Raw genomic sequence first — 21,624 nt, 5'->3', positions numbered from 1 at the left:
AAAGACCAAGCTGGTCCTGCAGAGGTGGTGTTCTCAGGTGTTCCTGCTGGCAAAGAAGTGAGAAACAGCACAAATGCCCACAAGTTCATGGTGATGAATCCCTGCCCGGGAATGGGGTAGTGCTAAGGAGAAGGTGAGTTTAATGTCATTGATGAGGGAAGGTCCTCAAAATAAATTTTAGATAGAAAAAAGCAGCAAAAACAGTGAGCCCACATGTGCAAGAATCAGAAGATAGTTTTGCACGTATCTAAAGACATGTTTATAAAAATGACAGAACAAGCCCAGAGGGACGGCCAGCCCCAAGGGGCAGTGACTTCCAAGAATGACTGCCTCCTGGGTTCTTTACTAGATGAATACTTAACCTTTTGGAACTCTCACCTATGAGCAGGTAGTGAGTACTTTATCCATACTGATTATTTTAATCCTTGCAACCACCCTGTGAGATAACACCGTTCATGCCCCCACCTTATGTATGGGAAATGAGGGCATAGACTGATCATATAAAGTACCTGAGGCTACAGGTAGCAGAGCAAGGAGGTGAATCCCTGGCCTAGCTTCAGAGCTGTGGTTCTAACAGCTCCTTCTGCTTCTCTGCCCAAGTTCCACATGAGGCACAGCGTTTGATGCTCACATGGTTGTGGACCAGTGTCCATAGTCTGCTTGTCTTCCATAGTGCTGTTCTCTTGGTACTAATCTGACTAGATTCCTGTGGGTTCTCCGCATGTGGAAAACTCACTAGGTATCTTGTGGACTGGGTGGATGGGTGGATGGATAAACGGGTGGATAGATGGGTAGATAGATGGTTAGCATGGGATGAATGAATGAATGTAAAGGGGCAGGAAGAGAAAACAGCATGGAGAGTATCTCAAGGAATTTTCCTGCTATAGTCCTTGTAACCTTATGGGGGGTGGGAGGCAGTCCTGGGGCTTGAACTCAGGGCCTGGCACTGTCCTTGGTCTTTTTGTGCTCAAGGCTAGCACTCTACCACTTGAACCACTGCTCCGCTCCTGGCTTTTTTGGGGAGTAGTTAATTGGAGATAAAAGTCTTACAGACTTTACTGCCCCCGAGATTGGCTTTGAACCACGATCCTCAGATCTCAACCTCCTTTGTAACGAGGATTACAAGCGTGAGCCACCAGCACCCAGCTTGTCTGCTAGTCTTAAAGACAGGATAATGAACAGCTGGCTGCAGAAGTGTTGTGGATGTCCTAGGAAGAGAGAGAAATAGTCATAATCTGGGAAGGCTTCACAGAGGTGGTAGGAAAAGAGCTGACGGGTAAAGGCAGGTCAGATATGAAGGGTGGGATAAAGGACAGAAAAATGTTTCTTATGAGGAGGAAAATTATCAGGACAAGGAATGGCTAGGCATTGAGCACTATCTTAATCTTTACAACAGTTGCTTTTGAAGTACAAGAATGGGCAGGTAGTTTGCTCCTTATCACACCGCAAGTCACCCACAGGAACAGGGTCCTTACATATGGTGTGTGAAACTGCAGCCCTGGCCAGACAAGGTGGGGTCGGGAAGAGCTGTTTGATCCTTTCTTCCCTTCCAAATCGCCAACCTAGGTCTCAGGGCAGTTCTCCTTCCAGATGTTCTGCCTCCAAAGAGAGAAGATTGTGGCCCTGGAGAACCGTGCCCTGAAGTAAGCCGGTGACTCACCATTACGTGTGGTCCCTTGGGACTTCTCCAGAACATGTGTTCCCGCATGCTCAGTCATCTGATAGTCTTGTACCCCCCCCCCCACCCGCCGTTCACTTCACGCCCATGTTCAGTGTGTGTTCGGTGTGGTGTGAACACGTCCCCTTGGTGGGTATTCCCTGGCTCTTCCTCAGTCTCCTGGCGGGCATTGTATCAGCCTGGATCTATGGGGCTTCTGAGTCCGCTCCCACCAGTGGAGTGAGATATTGACCTCCTGAGAGCCTGGATGCAAAAGCGAGCTGTTATGTGTGCAGACATGCACGTAGAATTTCCATTTCCATCATCCTGAGAGTCTTCTGGTGATGGATGGTACCTGCGCCATGCCACCTGCCTGTCAGATCAGCGTTGCTGTAGGAGCCCAACTGCTGGAATGAGTCCCCAAGGCTGGGTTTTGCTGGTAACCCAGGATGACAGACGTGGGACTGTGGCTCCTGTGACCCCCCCCCATCCCCTTTGCTGGCAGAGGATTCCCCTGGGCTCTCATGGGTGAACAGTGCCCCTTTACCCACGCAGGGAGCACAATGGCAGATCTTCAGTTTGCAAGGGGGGAAAAACAAAACAAATCGAGTAGCTGTTTGGTGACTCATGTGAAGTGGCACAGCCCGTAGATAATCAATTCAGAAGACTGGCAGGATTCCCGTAGCCAGAGAGGGCTGCGACTTGCAGCTCGGTGAGCAGCATGCACAGGTAAAGCATGCAGGTTGCTTCTGCGCAGGTCTCACATGTGACTTAACCTCCCTCAGAGAGCAGTGGGCTGACACGGTGGCCTCCATGTGCCTTTGACAGTACTGTTAGATGTGCATTTCCCTACATGCAAGACTCCCATCTGCCCTGCTGCAGGCAGGAGGGTTTTCTGAAACCCCATCAGCCCCTTCCTGCTCATGTGGAGCCTCAAGGACCAGGTATGGACCAGGCCCAAGTATCCGGGTCAGTGACACAGTAGCAATACCAACCAGCAGCTCACTTGCAGAATAGGGAAACGAAGAGCATTTCCCAGTTCCAGCTGCCTGTCCCAGAGGTCCTGCGTACTCTACTGTAACCACCACGACCACTTCAAAGCCCTGAACCAGACAGGTGGAGAAATTTCACTTGAGGCTGGACCTTTGCCACTACCAAGTACAATCTGCTGGAAAGCAGTTGATAGAAGCAAGGCCCAGAGGTAAGGTTGGTGAGTCAAGAATAATGGCTGGCCTGGGGCGCCCACTAACCAGGATCAGAACCTCAGCTAATCCGCATGGCCTCCCCCTGGCTTGCTTTAGAGCTAAACTCGGTTTACTGACACCTTCTAGGATAAGCAAGCAGTTGTGTGTGAAACCAGAAGGCACAAGAGGTGGTAAAAGGGTAGACGCTGACTCGTCGGACCCCCCTGCATTTCAATTAATTAAAGAGCAACAGAGGGGCTGCCCCCCCCCCCCGAATTCTAATAGGCTGAGACCAACTCCAGAGATCTAGAAAGGATCCCAAGTGCTGCCTCAGGAATCCAATTTCTTCCAGTTCTATTGCCAGAAAAAAATCCAGAGGATGTGACATCCCTGCCCTCCGGTGCCCAATGCAAACACATTCACCCCTCCATTAGGGCTTCCAGGAGAGTATAACCTGAGGAGCTGTCAGGCCCCCAGTCTTGTGATGGGGAAACTTGAGGCCCACAGTGGTAGAGACATGCCAGTTCTTGAGTTCTGCGAAAGACTGGGGGATGGGCAGCGCCCTCCCAAGCCTGGCCACTGCAGGGCTGACCCGTGGAACTCATCAAAGTCATTAGCCTCCTCTCTGTGCTCAAGGTTGCTGCATGCCTATTTATAGAACTGACCAAGAGGGCTCCACCATAGCCACGAGGAAGAATACCAATGATCCCTTCGGCTGCTCCTTTTCTTCTCGGAACTCCCCTTATTTAACTCCTTAGGTGATGCCTTTCTACAGCATCCTCTTCCCTCTCCGTGGAGACACTCCTGGGAAGAGAGGGAAGAGGGCGCTGGCATCTTGGTGGGCAAGGGGCTCTGAGTTTCATGCCCATTGCCTCACTTGAGCTCGTGTTACCGCCAACGAGCAGATACCATCCTCCCTGTCCCCATGCGCCGTTGTGCTGTTTTGAGAGAGCCAGGCTGCAGCCTCTGGTTCTGAGCCACCAAGTGGTGGGCCGGCAACTTACCTGCTTCTCCTGGAGCATCTGGGGATGTCCAGACTAGCCATAGCTCCAGGCTATCTGGACGTGATATTCCTTTGGGGTGTTATTTTCATTCTCAACCAACCATGACACATTCTTCTCAAGATCTACTGTGCAACAGACAAACCTCTCATCAGCTCGGTATCATGAGGGCCTACGGGGTGCTAGGTAATAGTTCCCCCTTTCTCAGGCTGCAAATGTTACCAGGGCCTACTGTGTGCTGGACCATGCCTTCTCCATCAGCCACACATGTCATGAGGACCTACTCTGTATCCAGAGATACAAATATCCCAAAGACGCACTGCGGGCCATCTGCTGACTGTCCCTCTCTGTGCACAAGTGTCCTGAATACCTTCTGTGCACCTGGTGCTGGTGTCACGGGACCTACTGTGTGTCGGGTAATGCCTTTTCCCTCCTCAAGCTGCCCACTTTGTCCTCTCTGGTCTTGGCACACAGTAGGCCCTTCACAGATCCTTATCAAATGAGTGATGAGGACATAAACTCAGGGCATTCAACAGGAACAGGAGAGGAGACGGTTGTGTTCGTTAGAATGGCATCGGAACGGGGGCAGCAGGCAAGGGAGAGGGAGCAGGAAGAGGCGTGGGGCACGGAAGGTGCTGACGCCTTGGCTTCTGTGGGGGTACCTGCGCCCTGGGACTCACTTTCCCACCTTGCTGTGGCAGACGTTTACATGGCCTCAGGTTTGATTATCCAAACCATTCCATCAGGAGCCCCAGGAATGCTGAAGGACGCTGAAAACGTTCCCCTGCTCATCTCAACATTCTCAAGGCAGACTTTTGGAGAGCCACCATGCCCGGTGCCCCCCATTGGAGACTGGCATGTAGCTGTGGAGTGGAGGGCCCAGGGACCCCGGCTTGCCTGCCTCCTCTGGGGGATCTCCAGAAGATAAGACTCCACATGGCACAGCCCCACCCCCACTTAGTGCCCTCACTGTCTGAAAGCTCAGCCCTTGGGTCTAATTGTCCAGTGGTGAGATTACAGTATAGAGCCGATTACAGCAGATGGTAGTGAACCAGAAAGCTTAGTGTCTCTCTCCTTGCAGGCTATTCTTTGCTGCTGTTGAAAGCAATAGTACCCTTACTATGGGATATTTGGAAAATATTGAGCAACACTGTCTGATGTGCAATTGTAAGAGCACTGGCATGCTACTTCCCTGTTTTGTTTTTTTCCCCCGGTGTAATTTTCCTCATAACACAACTGAGACCATATTACAAGACATGATTTATAGCCTGTTGAGGCCACTTAACATTACAGTATGTCACAGGCCCATGGCATTACATACTCTTTGTGAACATGATTTCTTTCAAGCAACATCAAGTTTCCTTGCGTGTACTCAAACATCCCCCAGTAGCAGTATGTTTTGTCAGATGGAGTGTCCACAATACAGTTCCATGGATAATGGTGGCCTAAACCGTAGGAATTGATTTGATTTCCTTACATTTCTGGAGACTAGAAGTCTGGAGCCAGGATGCCAATGTGATTGGTTCTAGCCTTGGAAAAGGCCACTTTCTTCCTGTGTCCCCAGACAGGGGAAAGAGAGTGAGTTCTGTGCCTGCTTGCGCCCTCACTTTCTCCTTAGAAAGCCACCGACTGCATCCATCTGGAGGGCCCCACTACGGCCTTATCCAACTCTAATTACCTCTTAAGGCCCCACCTCCAAATTGCCACCATGTTGGGCATTTAGCTTTGGTGTGTGTTAGCCGTGACACACACACGCATGCCCTAACAGTGACTGTTAATCTAGGACTAAGTGACTGTCTCCATGAATCTTCACTACAGATACATTGTGGGAGAACAATATGGTGGATCTCAGGATTTGGCCTTACCACTCTGTCTGTTTGTTCCATCCTCACTCTTTTAAAGAATAAAACAAAGGCAGTGTCGATACTCAAAATCTGTAGCTAAGGCTAAAGAACCCCTTTGGTAATAACCTTGTGGGCAGGTGATTTCCTGCAAGTCTTCATCTGAGTGACGGATCTCTCCCCATCCTCAAAGTAGGATTCCATCAGGATTTTACATGGTAAAACATGTTGGGTACAAAGCAGAATGCCTGGCACAAAGGGGCTTTGTATATTAAGCAACTGTTAGTATGAATGCGTTTACTTTCTCTTATCTTCTATTTTATTGGGATCCTGCCAGGTTCGGGTTGCCTCCCCTGGCATGGGGGTCAGGCTCTACTCTAATCGCTCCCTTTCTCACCCTCTCCCCTGGTCACCCGACCCACAGGTAAGGCCAGAGTGGAGTGGGGGGCTCAGGAAAGACCTCAGGTGCACGTGGCTGTACGAGATCGCTTGTCCTCCCGCCTTACCCTCAAAGGAAGCCAGTTGTATGCGGATCTCAGAGACGCTTCAAGAGCAAATCTGATTTAATAAGGGAGTGGCTAACAGTTGATATAGTAGGGGTGACGAGAAAAGGGGTGATTGACCAAGAGCTGGCGATAGGCTGGCGAGCTTGTCATAAGACCCCCTCATGGGCTAACGTCACCTGGATAGCACCACCCCAGGGGGAAAGCCCGCGAGAATGGGGAGCACATGGGCTGGCGAGAAAGTTGGGGGGCTGGTCGCAAAGCCAGTTCTTCTGGTTCCCGACCCAGAGAATTGTGGCCTGCTTCCGCATTCCCCCAGGGCGGCGTCTCGGGAGCGCTCTCCTCTGCCCTTCCCCCTCAAGGCCAAAGCTGAACCCCAACAGGATCCCTTAGGGTAACCCCTAGGATTCAGAGATGACCCAGAAAGGCTCATAGGATTTGGCATACCCAGTCATTTCTTAATATCTGTGGAGGATTGGTTTGAAGATTCCCTTGGGGAATGCCAAAACCCACTGATGCACAAGTCCCTTTTAGAAAGCAGTGTGGTATTTGCTTATCACCTATACACATCCTCCATATACTTTAAATCATTGGCTAGGCACTGGTGGCTCACGTCACCTGTAATCCTGGCTACTCGGGAAGCTAAGATCTGAGAATTGAGGTTCCAAGCCAGCCTGGACAGGAAAATCTGTGAGATTCTCATCTCCAATAAACTACTCAGAAAACAAAACAGAAGTGGTGCAGTGGCTCTAGTGGTAGAGCACTAGCCTTGAGCAAAAAGAAGCTCAGGCCCTGAGTTCAAGCCCCAGGACCAGAACCAAAAACAAACAAAGCATTCAGATCATTCTACATGACTCATAATACCCAATACAATGGGAATGTTTTGGAAATTGCTGTTATACTGTATTGTTGAGGGAATAACAAAAAGGTCTGTGCCTGTTAAGTAAAGGTAACTTTTTAAATATAATTTTGTTGTTACAATTAAGGTGCTGTACGGAGGGGTTACCATTTTATAAGTCAGGTAATAAATACATCTCTCTTTATTTGACAGTGTCACCCCCTCCTTTGCTTTCTCCCAGTTTCCCCCTCCCATCCCTGTCCGTAAGTTGCGTAGTTCATTTTCCACATAACATATACTGAGTACCATGATTGCATTTGTTCACTCTCCCTCCCTTTCTGTGCCCTCATAGGTGAAATTAAGAAAAAATATTATTGATCTGTGGCTGATTGAATCTGTGGATGGATATGGGGAAAGGGCTCTCACTGCAGTTGTGTCCATGACTGATTTTTATTATGAAGGATGCAAAGCAAAGCGAGCCAGGGAAAAGACACACTAGAAAAGTTTAGAGGAAGCCCAGGTTCTCTGGGTGAGCCACACATTTAATTCCCCCAGCATGGGAATGTGACGCTATGTGTGAGACGCCCGTCTCTGTGAGGCATTTTAGATGGCACTCAAGGTTTCACTGGGGGCGGAGCCACACTCTGGGCCTGCAGGAGGTCAGCAAAAAGCCACTCTGTTTGCACCTGCTATCCACACACAGCAAGCTGCACAGCCTGGGTGCAGGGGCGGGAGCTGGGTGGCAGCAGCAAGGCTCTTCCAGTTCCCAGATGTCAGCCGGGAACCAGCTTGGACACACCGGCAGGCAGGCCCTTCTGAGGGCGGCAGCCTGGAGGTATCCCTGGAACACACTCTTCAGCCCTCTGATGTCCTTAAGAGGGCCACCTTATTTATTTACATTTTATTTTTTCAATAGTAATTTTATCAAGAGGTTTCACTGTCATATTTCCATACATACCTATATGGTACATGGATCAGATTAACGGCTCTGTTGCCCTCTCTTTTCCTCACCCCTCATCTTTCCATATTTTTGACAACTTTCAGGAGATTACCTGGTGCCATTTTTATACATAGACACTATGTATTTTAGTATCGTTCATGTCTTATCACTCTTTTCTTCTATTGCTCCTCCTCATCCCTCCAAATATTACCACAGTTATAGTTACATATATGTGTGGGTGTCTGCAAATATCTGTCAAATATGAGAAAAAGCATGTGGCCTTTTTTTCTTTCAGCTTGGCTTTATTTCACATATGAATTTCACAGGTGAATAATTTTATTCTTATTATGGCTCAGTAATAATCCGTTGTGTCTATGTAACACATTTTCTTGATCCATTTATTAGTTGGAGGGCATCTGGGTTGTTTCTCTAACGTGGTGCAAATAGTGCTACAGTGTACATGAATGTGCAGGAATCTATCCTGGATAACTTTCCTTCAAATAAAATATCTAAGAGTAGTATTTCTGGATCAGAGGGTAGTTCTATTGTTGGATGTATAGGAACTTCCATACTGACTTCCATAGCAGTTGCACTAGTTTACAGTCTTCCAAACAGTGTATTAGGGTTCTTGTTTCCTCACATTCTTGTCAGCCTTTGTTTGTATTCTTGACAACTGCCATTCTGATTAGAGTGAAATGGAATCTCAAGGTGGTTTTGATTGCATTTCCTTTATGGCCAAGGATGTTGAACATTTCTTCATGTATTTATTGGCTACTTGTGCTTCCGTTTTCCAGAATTGTCTGTTCAGGTCATTTGCCTACTTATGAGTTGGGTTTGGGTTGTTGGACCACTTTGAATGGCAGTAGACACATGCTCCCATTTCCATAGGCCAAACTAAGGGCTGAGGAGAAGGAGGACTTACGAGCACGAAGACGACTTTAGGGGCTCGTGTCTTCCTTCAGGAGGGGGTCCTGGGAGGATATGAGGAGGCTGGCTGGAAGTGCCCTCGCCTCTAACTGTGTATTCCCCCACTCTAGGCTCTGAAGGGCTCCAAGAAGCTGGTGCTGTCTGTGTACTCGGCCGGTCGCATCCCCGGAGGATACGTCACCAACCACATCTATACCTGGGTGGACCCGCAGGGCCGGAGCATCTCCCCACCCTCAGGCCTGCCCCAGCCCCACGGCAGTGCCCTGAGACAGCAAGAGGGTGACCGCAGGAGCGCACTGCACCTCCTTCAGAGCGGGGATGAGAAAAAGGTGAGCTCCGGGTTCCCGCAGAGGGAAGAGCAGGTGGCAGCAGGAGCTGAGTTGCCATGATCTTTCCACATGAAAACAAGGGGGGCTCCTTAGAGGCTCTGCCCCCCCCCATTCCCACCCCCCACCGGCAGGCCTCTGTTCTCTCCCATATGCCCCTCTCAAAGAGTCTTGTCTCTGGCCTGTTTCTGACTTGTCCTGTGTGTGTACTGCCTATATAAGCTAAACTGCTACAAAGAAGAACTCAGATAACAGAAATTCAGCGAGTCAGTCACCATCCACCATTCCCCTCCAGGAGATGGGCCAGGCCCCCAGCCTAGCTAGCCCTAGGAAGGGAAGGGGAGAAGGCTCTGAGCTGGGCTTCGTGCATTCGAGATGGCCCAACTGCACAATGGTCTCAGTCTAGATGTGTCGCCTGAGAAGCTGCCAGGGCGTTCATTGTGTCCCCTAGGGACTCTGTGGTGGTTTGGGTCCCAGCTTGTGGGTAGCCCCAGAGCTGCAGCTGGGGTACTACCTGCAGAGGACCTCAGTCATTCTGTTCTCCCAGTCCTTTCCCTCAAGTGCCCACTGATGACTGGGAGGGGGCATCTGACCCACTTGGTGTGGTGCCTGGGTACTTTGATAGACAAGGCCTTGCAGCAAGGGAAAGGCACTTCTCATCTCTCTGTTATCTCCATGGTATGGAGGGATGCTCAGCCATGAATCAGCAGGCCTTCAGACCTCTGCCTCGGGGTGTGTGTGTGTGTGTGTGTGTGTGTGTGTGTGTGTGTGTGTGTGTGTGTGTGTGTATGAAATGGTACAAAGCTTTGAACTCATGGCCTCACACTAGTAGTGCTCAGCTTTTTTGCTTATGGCTGGTTGGTACTCCAGTAGTTGAGCTATATATCCAGTTTGGCATTTTACTGGTTAATTGAACATGTAGTCTTGGGCCATTTCTCCCCAGACTGGGTTTGAACCTTGATCCTCAGATCCCAGCCGGCTGAATAGCTAGGATTACAGGTATGAGCCACAGGCGCCAAGGTAGCCTTAGGAGTTCCTGGTTGGGTGCCTAGATCCGATGGGTAAAAGACGGTTTTTGTCTTTTGTCTTCCTCTGGGACTTCCCGTGGCTCTCCTCCTATCTGGAGAAGTCTGAGAGCATAGAGGGCCAGGACCGGATTTTGAGTGTTCTGACTGAGCCTCAAATCTCGGCTATTTCTCAAGCATATACTTCAAGAGTAGGTTTGGGGTTTGGTTTTTTTGGGGTGGGGAGGCTGAGACAGTGTCACTCTGAAGTGAGTGGCCTTGAACTCGAGATCCTCCTGCCTCAGCCTCCTGAGCGCTGGGATTATAGGAGCATTCCACTATGCCCAGGAAGCGGGGTTAATTTTCAAGAAAGGCAGGGAAGGCCTCATGAAGAAACAATAAAGGTATAAAACTCAGGAGGCAGATGGAAGGGAGGCCCAGATCTTGGGGGGTCAGGAAGGAAAACATTTTTCATTATTAAGTCGTTAAGAGGTTACAATGGAGAGGTCATAATTCCATAAGTCAGGTGGTCCAGGGGCCCCAGTGGTACTCCAGCATGCACAGAGGTGTTCAGGGGACCCAGCCAGTATCCCGGGGTTCCCATCAGTGTCCTAGGGGGCCCAGCAGTGTTCCTGCAATCCCAGTAGCGAATCAAGGTGCCCGATAGGGGGCCGGGGACCAGGGTGTCCTGCAGTACCTTGGAGTACCCAGCAGTGACCTCCAAAGCCTGCCTGTGAACTCTGATCGCTTCGTTTTACTCCTCAGTGAGGGCCACATCTCAGTTTCCCCCTCTGGAAAATGGAATCACTTGGGAAGGCTGTTGTTAACTGAAGGACTGCGTGTGGAATGCTAGCGCGGTACCTGCCTCGGTTTGGTTTGGTCTGTGATCTGTCCTCCATTCTAATCGGCTGTGGTGTTCCGTACACCACGAGCCGGGCCGCTGCAGTCTCATTTTCTTTCTCTTAGATGAATTCTGCTCATGCCAAACACTAGTTCAGATTTGTAGTGAGCGATCGAGGCGGATTATCCTGTGGCTTATAGAACTTTATTGCCGTTCTGTGATAAAGACTCTGCTTTATTTCCGTGTGGAAGATTTGCGGAGGACGGTGGGAAGATGGAATGTCTGTTTCCATCCTTAGTATTCAGAGGGAGCTGCCTGGAGCAAACGGCTGGCATTTGGGGCTTGGCTTCAAGGATGCAAAAGGTCGTGTTCGGGTCTCATTGATGGGAACGCCAGTGGAGGGGGTGAGGAGAGTTGACTATAGGTGACCTAGAGAGCTGGGGTCCAGCAGGTCCTGAGCCAGGCCTGCCAGTCTTTTCCCAGAAGACACAATCCTGCCAGCACAGTCTATTCCCAGCCAGCCTCCAGCCCCACTATGTGAGGCCTCTCACTCCCCACCACTGTCTTGAAAGCCCGACCCTCTTAGGGAGTCTTCAGAAGTTCTCCTTGTCTCTCTCCCCTGGCCCACAGTCCCACAGGCTGGGGTAAGCCTGCCCTTCCCTCTCCACCCGCCAGCTGCAAGCTGTCATCTGTGGTCTGTCCTGTACCTGGACCTCAGCGCTGGCTGTGGCCCTGGACAAAGCCGACTTGTCAGCATGGCTGTGGTGTTCGCTCCCAGGGGCCTCCGGAGGGCTCCTCAGCAGCTCCCTTCCCCTGATAGAGAAGGACAGGGCTTCCGCGAGTCACTCAGCAAGTCCCAGGCAGAGCCAGGGCAGGACTGGAGGTATTCCTGGGGACGGCCATGGCCTGGCCTTGCCCTTCTTGCGAGTGGAGCCAGTTGTGTGTTCTTCATGGGAGGCATGCGGCAGCCCCCCCCCCGCCACCCCCACGTGAGGCTCCTCCAGGCCCACACTACCTTCTCTCTCCCCTGCAGGTAAACCTGGTGCTGGGGGATGGCCGATCCCTGGGCCTCACCATCCGCGGGGGAGCTGAGTACGGACTCGGCATATACATCACCGGCGTGGACCCAGGCTCCGAGGCGGAAGGCAGCGGGCTCAAGGTGAGAAGAGGTTACGGGGTCTCGTTGGCAGTGTCTGTGTCTGTGTAGAGGAACCTCTGGGTGAGGCCCACCCCCCACCATCCTTACACAGGGCCTGCATGGGAGCAGGTGTTACTGTTACAGTCGTGGCTAAACCAATTTCCATTTTGAAAGAAGGCAGAGGGGGAGAAAAGAAAAAACAACAAAACATTCCACAGAAGTTTTCCGGTCACTTGAGTTGGCCTAAGTTGCAGGGTGCAAGGGCTTTATTTGCTCCTAAAGTGCCACCTTCAGTGAGTCCTTCCATCCTCCCTCCCCTCCACAGCCTCGAAGCATGTTTTCTGGGTCCCTTCCCCCACGAGGGCCCTTGGCGCTCCTGACACCTGCCTACACTCGCTCAGGCGTCCAGCACTGATTAATTCTGTTTATCACGGTGCACTTTCCGTGGAATTAGGCATATTGAAACGGAATAAAGGGCTTGGCTGTGTGGGTGGCAGAGCCAGAACAGTCTTTATTTGTAAATAGGGCTTCCTGCCGCTGTGCGGATCTCTCCCTGGGGGGAAAGGCTGCCTTCCAGCTGCTCAGCCCACTTGCTTCCCCAGGCCCAGTTTGAGTTCAGAGGAGGGGACAGGCCAGCCCTGCCCTCTGTGGAAAGGCACTTAGGAGGTCAGGAGCTCCCAAGAGTTATCCTGGAGGTGGTGGGCCAGGCATTGGTGGGGGGGTGGGGAGGGGAAGAACTTCCCCATCCTCCCAGCAAGCGCTGCCACCCCCTCCACAGTTTGTCTTTGGATTGCTCCTGTTCCCCAACCCCTGCCCCAACCCTGCAGCTTCCAGTCCTACCAGAGACCCAACCATCAAGTCTTCTGTGTTCCATTCCCGATAGCCAGGATTGATTGGCAGCTAGAAATAATCACTGTGACAGCAGTTGCCACTTACTCACCAGCTATTATGAGTCAGACACTGTGCAGAATGCCTGAGATATGTATGTATTTAATCCTCTCCACAGCCCTGTGGTGGCCACTAATAGCATGACTTCTTAGATGAGTAAGGAAGACTCAGAAAGGGGGCAGGAAGCTGCCCAGAGCCACACAAGGATCCCAGCTCAGCCCTGCCCTACCCCAAGGTCCTCTGAAGGCAGTGTGTTTTATTCTTGTTCTCTTGGTTCTAACTTCATCAACCAAGTAGGGGAATAAGGAGAAAGGAGGGAAAGGAGCACTAGGTGTTTTAGCCATCACCAGACTTGCAAAGTTAGTGTAGTAGTACATCCTAGGTCCCACCAAGCTCATGTGTTAGGGTCTTCCATGGAGGGTTGCGAGCCAGTCCATTTCTGTTTGTGGGGTCCAGGCTGTTGTTCTGATCCTGTGACCACATGGTCATCCCCCTCTCCCCTCGATTGTGGCCTAAGGACAGGCTGGCCAAGGGTCTGGGGTGGAAGCTGTGTCTCGGGAAGCAGGGACAGATGGCTCGTTGCAGCTCTGTGGTGGACGCTGGGTGTCTCAGGGGCCTGCCGTGGCACCGCAGGCTGGGCTGGCCCCTGTGCACAGCGGATTTTGTCAGGATCAGTTCTGACCACCTGTCCTCTCGGAGCTAAGCACCTACCATGTGCCGCCCCTCTGTGCCCTCCCTGCAGCTCAGGAGGTCCCAATACTTAATCCCACCGGAAAGCCAGAGTCAGGTATTATCTCTCCGCTCCCAACGGCAGGACATAGAACCTGGGTATGCCTTCTTTTCAAAATATCCCCTGCCCAAGACAGCATCTGCATGTTGTAGATGTGTAGGAAACAGTTTTCGACTTGAGGAAGGAAGACTTGACCAGTTGTCTTTCTTCCAAGTTGCCTGTCTTGAACCCTGTCTCCTTTGCACTCAGCCCCCACACAACACAGAGTTCACACTTTTGGGGAAGGAAAAGACTCTGCTAAGCATGTCTAGTGTCTTTCCCACTCCTGTGGTGGCAATTGTCATCACTGTTGGGGACAAGACTCACCAGTGAGTGCTGATATGTGGGCAGGAACTTAAGCGGAAGCAGTATGTTTTTATGTAGCTTCGAGATATCTGTATCAATATATTTTGTGATTATGAAGAGGAAAAATAAGTTTACAATAGGTAATCCTGGCCACCACCCACAATAGCTGAGTGTAAGTTTTGTGTATTTTTTTTTAATTACCTAGCCAGGCGTCAGTCACGCCAATAATCCTAGCTATTCAGGAGACTGAGATCTGAGGATCATGGTTTGAAGCCAACCTGGTCAGGAACGTCTATAAAACTCTTTATCTCCAGATTAATCACCAAAAGAAGCTGGAAGTGGAGCTGTGGCTCAAGTGGTAGAGGGCTAGCCTTGAGCAGGGACAGGGGAGGGGGGGGAATGAGGGAGGAGGTAACAAATCGTACAAGAAATGTGCTCATTGCCTTACGTATGAAACTGTAACCCTTCTGTATATCACTTTGACAATAAATAAGTAATTATTTAAAAAAAAAAAAGTTCAGGGACATGGCCCAAACACTTGAATTCAAGCCTCAGGACACTGTCTCTCTGTCGGTGTGTCTGTTTGTCTCTCTTTCTCTTTCTCTCTGTGTCTCTGTCTCTCTGTGTGTCTCTGTCTCTCTCTCTCTCACACACACACACACACACACACACACACACTATCACCTGTTTTCCAGTTCCAATAAATGCATCCTTCTAGTTGTAGAAAAGAGAAACGATGTCCTGGCCTGTGTTTCCAGGCAGCTTCAGGATGTGACAGCTCTTTCCAGATCTCGTAGAGTTTGGCCTGCCAGTCTCTTGGGGACCCTTCTTGCTGATTCTGTTTCTTCTGTGACCCCACCACCATAATCCCTTTAAGAACTGGCCTTTCTTCTCAGGTCAGATCATGACATCTCTGGGCTGCAGGATTTCCATCAAGCTGTGGCCACTTCTCTGTACTAAGATGGGCTTTCGTGAAACCAGAAGCCTGGGACTTAGAGGTAGCTCAGTGGTGGAGCATTTCCCCAGAATTCCTGAGGTGCAGGGTTCAATCCCTGGCCTCACCAAAAAGAGGTGGAGAGGCACAAAAGTAGCAAGTTTGTGTCTCAGTGGCCTTAATATTATTTTTACCTTGTAGTGCAGTTTAGTACCTATTATGTTCTCTTTGCTGTCAGAAAACAAAGTACAGGAGGGAGGAGCCATCAATATACCTAAGCTCTGCTGGCAGGGGTTTGGAAAGAGCTGTTTGCTGGTCTCACAGGGCCATGTCCTCTCTGAGCTCTCAGGCCTGGGTCCTTCTCCCGGGATGAGACTGCAAGCAATGGAGGACAGAGCAAGGTGCCCCTGCATCTCACTTCCTGGAAGCTGCAGGCTGCATGCAGAATTCAGTTCCCCATTGAATGGAGAGTAGCAAAGCCCCCGCAGCCCTAAGTGAGACGCTGGTAGGGTTCTAGGGTGGGAGCAATGACAGCTGCTCTGGGCTGTGCACCTGCTAAGCACTTCCCTTATGCTCCACTTTAATACCTCTCCGGAGTCTCTGAGGTTGATGGTCCGCTCTCTTTTATTAAGAGATGTGCAGACTGAGGCTAGAAAGGCTGAGCCCTAGAGCCCTAGATGGGAGTGATGAAAAAATAAGCTCAGCCAGGAAGCTCTCGGCAGCTGTGGGTTGGGCCTTTCTCTGACATGAAAATCTTGTTCCCATCCCTTCCTTCATGTACCTTTTCCAGACAAGTTCTGTGGCTCTCACGCTGGCCCCTTTGTGGTTCTAGGGCAAAGCAGGCGAGGAGCACAGGGCAGAGCCGTGCCCGGCAGGCGCCACCTTAACTGCCCTCTACTGGTGCAGGAGAGGTGACTGACCGACATCTCACTTCCATCTTTCCTGTGTGCTGAGTCTGCTCCGCCCTGCGTGACTCAGGCCAAGAGGCCACGCCCCCTCCAGGTGCTTCCTCTGAGTCACCTCAAGGCAGGCCCAGATGGATGGCCTGGTTGTCACTGTCCCCATTTTACCTTTGAAGAGCCTGATGGTCAGTGACTTTCAGCAGCTTGTCCCCTGGCTGTCAGCGAAGCAGCGATGGAGTGCAGGCTGAGCCCTTGCTGTACCTAAGGCCACTGCCAGCAGGGAAGCCCAGCCCAGAAGTCAGGCACCAGTTCCACTGGGACAGGAATTGTCCTGTTTCTGTGATGCCCGCCCAGGGCTCTCAGCCCCTCCCCTGGGAAGCCGGCAGCCCGTCCTTAGCACAACAATAGCGGGTGACTTACTTGGCACTGGAGCGTTTGTTCTTGTGTGGTGGGAGCTGATCTGCCAGGAAGGGGGCTCAGTGCTAACAGTCTGTGATCCATGGAAGAGGACAAGGCCCAGGGCGTGCGGGGGTGGGGGTGGGGGAACGTCTTGCCATCCCTGAATGAGCGAAGGGTACACACATGCACAGACACACCTGTGCATATACACACACACATAAGGAGGTCATTAGATACAGAGCCAGCTTAGATTTGCATGACCATGAGGAAAGCTAAGAGCATTTAATAGTGCGCTCAGGGTCCCTGCGAACCATTCTATCCATTCTGTCCACCGGAGAGAGATTGCTACTTAGGTTGGCTTCAGGCTTCTCTACTCATCTCTTGTGCCCCAGTGTCTGAGCAAAGGGCCTGGGGTGGGGTTGAGGGGCTGAGGCCCTCAGCTGCCCCTCCGGTTCCAGATGTGGCCAGGCTGCTGAATTCAGTGCTGTCCGTGGAGGCTGGTGTGGCGTGCTGACCCAGGCCACCCAGGTCCCCTTTGCAGTGGGCCATTTGCCAGCCCCTGTTGTGGAGCAGGGTTGAAGGAAGGCATTGGGGGGGGGCAGTGGCCCTGGCGCTGGCCTTGTCTGCAGATCACCCCTTGAGTGCAGATCGGGGGGGTTGTCCATTACAGTTGCTGTGAATGCAGAGCCACCCATGATGGAGGATGCAGCTCCTGAGGACGCTGCTCATGGATGGGGTGGGGGTGGGGGGATCAGGATACAGGTATACCGGGAGAGGGGCGGCTGGACTGGGGGTCAGGATGCAGGCACGCCGGGAGAGGGGCATCTGGACTGGGGTTTAGGACATGGACACCCCAGGAGAGGGGTGGCTGCTCTAGGGGCCACTGCCAGACTTGATATCTGGGCACAGGAGCCTTGCGCGTCTAGAGCTTGATGCTGGGGCTGGTCAGAGCCCTGACTAGTCTCTCGTGGCTTTTCCCAGTCCATGCACTGGCCTCGTGGAGGCTGCTTCTGAGCTTCATGGGGGACTGCAGGGAGGGAGGCAGGTGGGGGCCAGTTCTTTCTGTGCAGGAAGCAGATGGTATCCCTCCGCAGGGCTCTGTGGTGCAGAGAGTAGCACGTGAGCAGTCCCAGAGGAGGAGAGCGCCCCCTCCCCCTTCATCCCGATGACCTGGAGCTGCTTTGACAAATGTCCACAAGCTGGGTGGCTGACAACAGCAGAAACAACTTGATTACAGGATCCAGAAGCCCAGCATCAGGCCATCAGCAGGGTGGGTGGCCTCCCTGTGAAGCTCGGGGCTAGGGACCTCCTAGCTTCTCCCTCCTCCTGGTGGCTGCTGGACTATTAGCTGGAAGCCCGTGGGGGTCAGAGCCACACCTAGCCACGGTGGTACCATAGATACCAGGAGAACACGTGTCATGTCCTGTGCCCAGGCACCATCCTGAGCACTTAAGGTAGTGTCTCCTTTCACTCCACAGCAAGCCCATGACTAGCATTCTTAGCCCTGGCAGCTCAAAGAGGTTCAGTGACTTCTCCAAGCCCATACATCCAGGAAGTGGTAGACCAGGATGTGAAACTAGAATTGGGGTACTTAGACACCCCACTGTGCTGGGCCCTCTGGAGGAGCCCTCAGCTCACTGTGGCTACAGAGATGAGGGGGCCGGCTGCGGGGGCCGGCAGGACCATCATGCAGAGAGCCTGCAGGGCAGAGGCAGGCACTGCAGAGGGGGACGGGGGTACCGCGAGGACCAGCGGGGTGGACAGTAGGTGGGAGGAGACACTGGCGTCAGCAGCTTCTGAGACCTCACAGCTGGCCAGCCACACACCTGGAGGTGCATGTGGCGCGAAGACTGATGGAGTTCATTTCAGAGCCAAGGAGCAGTTGGGCGGGGGAGGGGTGGGAGCAGCCAGAGGGAGACTGGACCTGTCAGAGTTGAGGGTGTCAAGAGAACTGGGGTGCAAGATACTATGTCAGAGCTAGTTACCTGAACCTATTTCTCTTTAGTTGTTTTTTCCCAGCTATGTAAGCACTAAGTTACACACACACACACACACACACACACACACCCCTTCTCCAAGCAGCCTTGTTTAACCTCTGGGTTGATTGACAGTCCCTGTACCATTTCCCTGCTCCCCTTCCCCAGCCCCCTGGAAAATACCTCTATTCTGCCTCTTCAGAATGGCCCTCTGGGGGCCCTGTGTATGATGAATGAATCACAGGTCACGTGGCCCTTGTGCCTGCCTTCTGGGACTAAGCATAGTGTTATACCTAAGTCAGTAAATTCATGTTGATGACTGAGTAATATTCCACCGCAGAGCTATGCCATGTTTTGTTTATTCCCAAGCTGACGGACATGTGGGTGTTTTCTATCCATCAGCGCCTTTCTCTTTTCTCTGTGTTATACGGTATACGCGACTTTGCATCCCCATTTGTTTTTACTTGCGTTTTCCCCATGTATGGTAATTAAAAATTCCTTCTCAGCACAGTTTGTAATCGTTGCATAATAATAATTCCATCTGTGGCTGAATGACAATTTACCTAATCGTTCCCTCAGAGTCAGGCATTGAGCTGGTTCTAATTGAAATAAGGTTTGCAAAGGAGTAACAAATGAGAAATCTTAGCGGAACTTCCAGAGTCATTTAGCAGCCCCCTGGCATACCTCCACCTTCAGGCAGCACTGCCTTGGGTGACAGGAAGCCTTGCCCCAAATTGCTAAGGACGCTTCGTGGTCTCCTCCGCGGATCCTGCTCCCTCTGCCGGAGCTATGCCATGCCTACCCAGAGTTTTCCCCTCCCCCCTCCCCTCCCTTTCCCTCTAGCTCTTGTTAGCTTGTATTAATTGTACAAAGTACTGTCACTCTGAGATCTCCCTGTATGTCAATCATGTTCATGTACTCTTCCTGCCCCCTCTCCCATGAAACCATTTTAACCGATTTGTTATTCTCTTCCCATTCATGCCTATCAAGTGCTTTGCTTATGCCCCATGCCCCTCCTTTGATACTTCCGAGGGTTTCCTTTTCTTTTGTACCATATGGTTTTCATGCATAATTTGGAGGTTACAGAAATGGAATGAAGATTCCTGCATTTACATTCAGCTTTACCTGGCAGTTACTACTTGGCCGGGGGGTGGGGGGGAGGAGGCAATGTTTCTTCCCAGTCCTTATTGTATAGTTGGAGAACACTTTAGACAGCCTGAAACTATTAAGGTTACGTTAAAAACTCACATCTCAATCCTAGTGCCGTTGGATTGTGTCTGTGATCTTAGCTACTCAGGAGGCTGAGATCTGGAGGATGGTTTGGCGCCCGCCAAGGCTAAGCAAGAGGGCAAGGCCTTGAGTCCAAGCCCCAGTACTGGCAAAGCATCAACATACATATGTATAAGGCTTTCAAAAGGGAAGCGTGTCCAACTGGACAACTCCTTCTAGAGTGCCATGAGGATGTGGTACAGAACAAGGCTACAGATGTCTTAGCAAAGTTTGGTGTCAGCTGACTTTTCCTCTTTACCCCCCAGCTCTCTCAAACAATAAAGGAGGTAGGCCCTTGCTGTCAGGAAGATGGTGGCAAACTGTGAGGAAAGACACAGGTACAGGCTGGCATTGTGCAGCCCTGCTCTTCTTTGATGCAAAGGTGTCCAGGAACGGAGTGGAGTCCACAGAGAAGTGGGTCCCAGGGTCCTCTGGGAGGGAAAGTGGTCCCCATGGTGGATCCAGCAGATGTGGAGCTGTGGGGGAAGAAGGGGCCGGAGAAGGCCAGAGGTTCCTTCTCCATCTCCAGTAGCGCCTAGATCTACGTGGTTCCACTCTGTCGATGTGAAATACCCGTAGCTGTGTTTCAGTGTGACTAACTTCAACCTAAATTACTGTGGCTCCTATTCTTGGGCAGTGTTGGTTTGGAACAGCTTCATGGTCTTAGTTCTGTGGGCGGTGCCAGTCGTCTGACTTGAAATGTTGGGCGGGTAGATGCTTTCTGAGGCTGGAGTCGTCCTGCTCCGATGTTAGCATGCTGGCTGACCTTGAGCAGGTGAATTCATCTCTGAGCTCACTGTGCCTTTGCGAAATGGGAAACGGGAAGGCCCACAGGCCACATAGGTGCTCTGTGAGTGTGTAGTTCGATATGTAGGAAGTGGGTGGACCAGGCAGGCACTTGGGCTCCACCATTCATTCTTCCTGCACTTGACCCCTGTGATTTATTTTGGAAGCCACGTCCTCCTGGGGAGAAGCTCAGGAATGGCCTTTTCAACTCAGCTCTGACCTTGACTCAGAATATGACCTTGGGCAAGGCCTTGGTTTTTCATTAATGACGAGGGGTGAAAGAAGTCTTCACTGAGGACTGCCCCCACGGGTCAACAGGTCTGCCAGGCGTAGAAGGAACCAGGGGCCACATTGGGTGTGCACAGCCTTTCCAGACTCAGCTGTGCATTTCTGGTGAGTTCTGCCTGGTCAGATGAAGAACGAACACACACACACACACACACCATACACACACACACACACACACACACACACACCACACACACACACACCCCTCCCTGCTAGCTGGCCTCTCAGGAACTCTTTACCATTAGCCTAGATCTTTTCATTTTAATTTATTTTTAAATATGGTTTACGGACTCCTGAACTGTTGAGAAGAAGCAATGTTGTCTCATTAAAACTACATTGTTTTAATGGGAGGAGGGGTATTAAAGTTTTATACCTGACATGGAAAACTATTAAAGATTCATAATTGCAATAACAACTCTTTAATAGAATTTGGATTGTCATTGTGATGCTGCAGTCAGCAAGGTCTTGCTGGAAGCAAGTAAGTTATTGGTGGAAGGAGGTAGAGACGGCCCTGATACAACCCCCATGAATGAGCAAGACTCCTGACTCCAGTTTACCAGCAAAGGGCTGGAAGTGGAGGAAGTGGAGGGGTGGCTCCAGTGGGAGGTATAGCTCAAGTGTGGTAGAATGCTAGCCTTGAGCAGAAAGCCAACGGTAAGTGTCCACAGTTCAAGCCTTAGTACTCTCAATTCCCCCCTACCCCGCCCAGTAGCAAAAATGGAGTCCCTTGTGTCAACGTCCTGAAAGTAACTGAAGTGAGAGATGTTACGGAGAAAAAGTTCTCACGGTCATTGGCCCCAAACCTCTTCGGGGCATATCTGTCACCTTCTGACCTTGACTCCCTATGTTCTGCCATATAATGGTGATTCCATCTAGGTCAAAGCAGAGCAGTGGGCCCTGTAACCCA

The 21,624-nt window shown here is 51.3% G+C and overlaps 1 protein-coding gene across 4 annotated transcripts in view; it reads left to right on the top strand.

Annotated features, from left to right (window-relative positions):
- Whrn (whirlin) overlaps window positions 1-21,624 on the top strand; it is a 60,397-nt gene that overhangs the window by 16,555 nt on the left and 22,218 nt on the right. For all 4 annotated transcript variants that reach the window (XM_048340090.1, XM_048340106.1, XM_048340097.1 and 1 more), the window contains exons 2-3: window positions 9,002-9,220; window positions 12,096-12,221. In XM_048340090.1, the coding sequence (XP_048196047.1) occupies window positions 9,002-9,220; window positions 12,096-12,221 (345 nt within the window). The remainder of the gene's footprint in view (window positions 1-9,001; window positions 9,221-12,095; window positions 12,222-21,624) is intronic.

This window comes from Perognathus longimembris, chromosome 1, assembly GCF_023159225.1.
Source record: "Perognathus longimembris pacificus isolate PPM17 chromosome 1, ASM2315922v1, whole genome shotgun sequence".
Lineage (NCBI taxonomy): Eukaryota > Metazoa > Chordata > Mammalia > Rodentia > Heteromyidae > Perognathus > Perognathus longimembris.
Note: the sequence above shows the minus strand (reverse complement) of the source record. Positions and strands in the feature narration are given on the sequence as shown.